The following is a 6,000-nucleotide window of genomic DNA, read 5'->3' as shown; positions in this document are numbered from 1 at the left end:
CGGCGAGGAGATGCAGCAGCCGCGGAACCGGGGCATGGAGAGAGGAGTACGGCGTGGGGTTGCTGCAGCCGGGGGACGAGAGTGGAGCGCGGTGCCTGCTGCTGCTGCTGTGGGAAAGCGGATCGCCAAGTCTCCGGGCCGAGCTCTCCCTCCTCCGGCAACCGGCGGGGATGGGGAGGGGGAGCGAGGGAGGGGCACGGAGGGGTCGGGGGACGTTAAAATGCAGCATCATCCTCCGGCCCCGGCGAATTCCGTGCGTGTGTGTGTGCGAAGGGGCGGAGGGGGGAAAGTGGCAGCGCTGCCCGCACCTCCCGGAGCGGCGGGGCCGGGCGCGGGGCTACGCGCGGCGCGGAGCGGAGCGGGCACTGCGGAGCCGGCAGCGCTCCCGGTGCAACGCCCGAGCCTCGCCGGAGAAAGGGGGGCACCGGGCGGGAGGGGAGGGAGGGGAAGGGGAGCGGCGATGCTGCCTGGCTTGGGGGGAGGGAGGAGAGCGGGGGGAAAAAAAAAAAAAGAGAGAAAGAGGGAAAAAAAGGCAAGGACCCCCCCCCCCCCCCTCCTCCCTCCCCTGCCCGGTCCCTTCCATCTCCGGCACACACACACACCCGCACGCACACACACACCCCATTGATCAATATTTGGCTGTCTTGCTGCAACTTGCTGCAGTCTTTTAAAGGAGTAGTAGAGAGAGAGGGAGAGAGAAAGGGAAACTGGCAGGAAGGGGTAAGGAGCTACACATGTCACATGTGCTTTCTAAGACGGCCAGGAGCATCTGCAGGCTGGATCTGGTGGAGGATGCTGCGGCAGGTGATACACAGAGGGCTCCAGTCGTTTTTCTACAAGCTGGGCTTATTCGTGAGCAGGCATCCGGTGTTTTTCCTCACTGTGCCCGCAGTCCTGACCATCATCTTCGGCTTCAGCCTGCTCAACCGCTTCCAGCCTGACACTGACCTGGAGAGCCTGGTAGCCCCCAGCCACAGCCTGGCCAAGATCGAGAGGAGCTTAGCCAGCAGCCTTTTCTCCCTCGATCAATCCAAAAGCCAGCTGTATTCGGACTTGCACACCCCGGGGAGGTATGGCAGGGTGATTCTCCTCTCCAAACCCGGAGGCAATATTTTGCATCAGGCTGATGTGATCCTGCAGATCCACCGAGCCGTGCTGGAAATGAAGGTGAACTACAAAGGCTATAATTATACTTTTTCCCATCTGTGTGTGTTGAGAAATCAGGATAAGAAATGCGTGCTGGATGATATTATTTCAGTGCTAGAGGATCTGAGGCAGGCTGCCCTCTCCAATAAGACAACAGCCAGGGTGCAAGTGAGCTATCCCAACACTAAATTAAAGGTATGCTCTTACTGCATGCTTTTGCCAATTAAAGAGGCAGCACTTCATTTCTTGTCCTAAACAGCAAAGAGAAATATATTCATATCTATCTCTCTCTATTGAAATGTGTGTGATCTGGGCTTTCCTCGTGAAGCAGCTGAATCCGGTGCCTTGCTTTTGTTCTGGGCAAGGAGGGAGGGTGGGGGACTGGACGCTGCTGGAGCAGGACAAGAAGGGAGCGGAGAAGAGCCTGAGCAACGGGAGACCTTGCAATGCCTTGAAGGTTCAATACCTGCGGGAAAAGGGACAGGAGGTCGGTGGGGGGTTGAGAGCTGGTTTGCACAATCACCTTTTCCAGCCTCCCCGCTGTGGTGGAATAATTTGTCTTTAATGTGGCCAGAAAAATCTTTCCTCAAAGGCACAGTGAGGTCCTGTGTCTCCCTGCCCCTGCCAGTGCTGTAGGAGCAGCAGGAGGTTTGGGCCAGAAGCAATTTCAGGTGTCCTGCCTTCTTTACGTGCATGCAAAGAAGGTGAAGGGAAGTGGGTTGGTTTTTTTTTTCTCTCAGTGTGAAAATTATTAACTCTGTCACTGATGGATGGGATGGAGTTTTGGGATGGATCCCACCAGCTAGAGGCTTCCAGCAAAGTTGAAACAAGGTAAAAGGTGAAAGAAGTTTCAGTCCCCCAATTGAAAGAATAAACAATTTGGCACAAATTATCTCAGGACTATTTCCCTGGCACACAAGCACCCATCTGCTTTCCCTCCCATCTGGAGCAATTCCGCTCACCAGGATTAGCCTGCTGTGAGTAAATAAGGCACAAAGTTTGCAGGTGGCTCATGAAAGAAGTTTCTGTGGATTACCATATATCTGCTTGCTCCCCTGGGCATTGCACCAGAGGCAAGATTTATTTAACAGAGTGTAACAAACTCCCTAGTACACTATTTACTCATGACTCAGGACATAGGGAAGAGGATATGCTCCTTCTTGTAAACCAGAGATCTCTGGGGTTGCCACTGCCCCTTTTTCAAAGAGTTGCTTGGGCATAAGGGGGGTGCTCTTGCAAGTACCAGCGCTAAGATCCCGAAGTTTAATTCGTTTCTTACTATATATTTACGAGAAAAAAAATCCCATGAAGTCATCCCTGTTCTGAAATCTGAAGCAGAGACATAGATTGATTTTATTGCTCTTTTTTCTTCAGTAAAAGTGCCAGGTGGAACAGCTTCGATTTGGTCCCGTGGCTGTAGATGTTACAGTAATTTCTTTGTACAGAGTTGTGGCTGCCTGAGTTGAGTGTGTGGAAATGAAAAGGTGTCCTTGCCACTGCTGGAAAGTCCTGAGTGCAAAGAGTGCTCAGAAAAAGAAGTTACTGTGGATTAAATATCCCTGAACAAGATTTATCTTCTAGTTTGCTGCAAAGGCAATTCCGCAATTGCAGAATTAAACTGTATCCTCTACATTTTGCTTATTTTTAAAATTAAGATTAAGGTAGTTCAGTGGAGAACACTGATAATCTAGACTAACAGTGTTATAAACCAGCTTTATTCAGAAATAGTCACCCTATTCTCTCAATCCAGATTAATTTTCTTCTGTAGGGAAACCCTAACTGAGCTTGTCAAAACTAGGATGCGGTCACTTGCAATGTGTTTTTTTAATTAGAAGATTGCCTACAGCTCCTGTTTTTGTAAAGAGAAAAGCAAAGGAAAAGATAATGTGGTCTGGGTTAGTTACTTATTGGATTTCCAGATAATTCACACCGAGAGAAAGGTTTTCCCATAACACAAAAGTCTAACTCTGACCACTGCCAAACACCAGCCCAGCACCTTCAATCCCCCAAGGAGCTGTTGTGTATCATCTTCTGGGTGAGGGAATAAATGCCCTTAAGTATCTCAGTTTAAAGCTGGACAGAGCAGGCAGCTTTCTGCCTCCTTCCCAGTGAAAGAAGGTAAAGCTGCCGAAGTCTGTGACTGCACTTCAGAGAAAAGCCAGCAATTACAACCCATTTCTGTGGATAGGGAGAGTTCCTGCTTTTATTGAAAAAGAGAAACACACCTTGCACTATTTTCCTTCTTCTTATGTGGTAAGGGCTCTATTATGGAGCTGTGGTCAGTCCTGAACCTGGGCTGGTCTTCAGCAACAGTGTATCTGCAGAGACTCACCTTCTCAGGTCTCTTTGACTCCAGCTGCTGGGATTAAATTACTGTTTTGTATAAATTAGTTCACTAGTTCATCACTGTCATTTCTGTTGTCCCATCTACCAACAGTTAGGAAGTTGTAGGCAACATCTCATGATCTCCTACAATTACGGGTAAAATTTTGATTTAATCCCAGCTCCCACACTGTTTACTGGCCCTCCTCTCTTTGCAGCTCTGAGCAAAGGCTGTAGAAACTCAGGCCTGTATTTCTTGTTTTGAGGTGTCTCGTGTTTAACCAGAAACATCTCAGATGCTGCACCCACTTGGGTAGATAAACTTCTGTATGTTCAGAGAAGGGAAACAACCCCTGTGGCTGTATCTGTGGGGTTTTTTATTTCTTTGTACTTGAGTTGTGACACTAAGGAAAAGTTGTGGCTAAACCTCATGGTACTGCAAATAAGAGGGCCAAATCTGCCTGCCCTTATTCAGTGTGGGCCAGTGTTCATCACATTCACTGGTCCATGCCCTTGGGATTCTTCTCAGCTAAACTTTCTTGCACCCTTAAGACCCACCAGGATTTCTAGGTTACCTCATTTTTCCAAAGGTCACGTTTGCTTTGTTAATACTGATAGGTTTTACTCTGATTTGTTCTTTTGATAATGGCCTCAGACTGAGCAAAATTATTCTAAGAACCATATGGGAATTTACAAACCATGAAGGTGCCCCAGATGTGTTTAGTTTGCAGCTGCCACGGGTCAAGTGTCGAACTGTGCTGGTCTGGGAACCACAATGACAGTGTTGAGCTGTTCCACTCCTGCTCCATCTGGGAGCTGCAAAAACCTCTTCTAATTTTTTATTTCCCTCAACCTTGTGAGCAGCTTTCACTTTGTCTCTCTTCTCATCTCCTGATGGAGGCCAAATAGGTTCAAACATCTCAGGTGAGGCTGGCTGAAGTTCTTGGCAGGTTTCCCATGGGAACTTTGTGGGAAACACTCAAGCAGGTTTCAGCAAACTGCTCTGGCTTTGAAGCAGTTGTTACTGGGCTGCAAAATCTGATGAAGGTGCTTGACTTTTCCTGAGGAAATCTGGATGTGAAGGATAATTGTTTAACTGTTACTTGCTATAGTGTTGGAAGAACTTATAGCCCTAAATACTTCTACTTTCACTATCCCTCTGTAAGTCAGGAAGTTGGTGTGTCCACTCACCAGAGAAGGAGCAGAGACACAGCACTCACATTCAGAGCAGAGACTGCAGGCTGGTTTCCAATGCCTGAGATGGGTTTAAAGCCCACTCTGGCAACTCAGGGGTCGTTGAAGGCTAGTGCAGGTGAACCAGGCTATAGGAAAACACCAGCTCCCATTGCTTTGGGGACACAGTAGCCTGTTCACTGCAGTCTGCAGCCCAGCCAGAGAGTGACTTGCCCAAGGTCATGCAGATAGACTATAGCAGAGCAGGAAAACAAAGCTGGATGCATGAAGCCTTGATGAAGACTTTTGAGATACTTCCTGGAGAAACACTGCCCATGCTTTCCTCATTTCAGGACATAAAAATGATGTTCCTGTGCTTGGGGTCTGGACTGTGCCCTAACTTGCATAGACTGGGCAAACCTACACTGAGCACTCACCATCAGTCATCAAACTGTTAAATCTCAAGTTTTTGGCATATATCAGCATTGTTTCTGTTAGTTGAGACTTCCAGAACAGTGACTGGGCATGACTTGGGAGACAGCATGGGAGCGAGCCCACTCCGGGTTGGTAAATCTACTCCATCCTGCTGATAATGGTGCACAGAGTTCTTAGAAGTGAGCACATAGTGCCCTCAAAATGTGGTCTGAGGTACCATTTATTTGTTGGTATAAACAGAATTATTGATTACATGAGGATTATTTCTCATGTACCATGAAATATGAGGGAAGAGATTGCTTTTTGACCCTGATTTGCCTATAACCTCAGAAAATTTGCTGTCCTGTTCCAGAAAAAACCAAAAAAACTGCAAACAAAAATACTGAAAATTATTTATGAACAGAGTCCTTATCTGGAAGGGGAAAAAAAAGCATAAAAACATTATTTCAGGCATTTCATCTTTACTGTTTCTTTATTTCTTTTCATGTTTATTTGCTAGTGTGTCTGAGAAAGATAATAACTGAGAACTTGCCTGTCTGAGATCAAAATAAATATGTCAACTGCTGGTTTAAAGGAACCTTTGTCAGCAGATTGGTTTCTGTAATACTGCCTTCAATTAATTAAGTATCAGTCATTTATGAACACTAGGTGAAATAGCAGCCAATAAACCAGAAATCTCTATTACCACATTTGTGATAAACACATCAGGTGGATATTGAATCTGCTCTCGCTTAAGCTGAAGCATTACTTGCATTCACTTAACATCTTGAAACCGCTAATTGCAGTTTTGCTACTGGCCAGATTCTCAATTTTTCTCACATTAACAGCTGCATTTTTAAATGAGTCTTTCTCCATTCACATTTGCGGAGTCTTTCTGGCTGCTCTAAGATTAATCCCTCCTTAGATGTCCCTGAGGTACAGGCC

At 47.0% G+C, this 6,000-nt stretch overlaps 1 protein-coding gene across 2 annotated transcripts in view; it reads left to right on the top strand.

The window, feature by feature from the left end:
• Positions 1 to 554: 554 nt before the first annotated feature.
• Positions 555 to 6,000, top strand: part of PTCHD4 (patched domain containing 4) — a 92,322-nt gene continuing 86,876 nt past the window's right edge. The window contains exon 1 of one of the 2 annotated variants that reach the window (XM_032104345.1): positions 555 to 1,167. In XM_032104345.1, the coding sequence (XP_031960236.1) occupies positions 742 to 1,167 (426 nt within the window). In that variant the 5' untranslated portion in view covers positions 555 to 741. Of the gene's footprint in view, positions 1,342 to 6,000 lie in introns of both variants that reach the window. The other variant, XM_032104344.1, reaches the window with a different exon arrangement.

Source organism: Corvus moneduloides, chromosome 3 (genome assembly GCF_009650955.1).
Source record: "Corvus moneduloides isolate bCorMon1 chromosome 3, bCorMon1.pri, whole genome shotgun sequence".
In the NCBI taxonomy this organism is placed as follows: Eukaryota; Metazoa; Chordata; class Aves; order Passeriformes; family Corvidae; genus Corvus; species Corvus moneduloides.
This window is presented reverse-complemented; position numbering and strand designations above follow the sequence as displayed.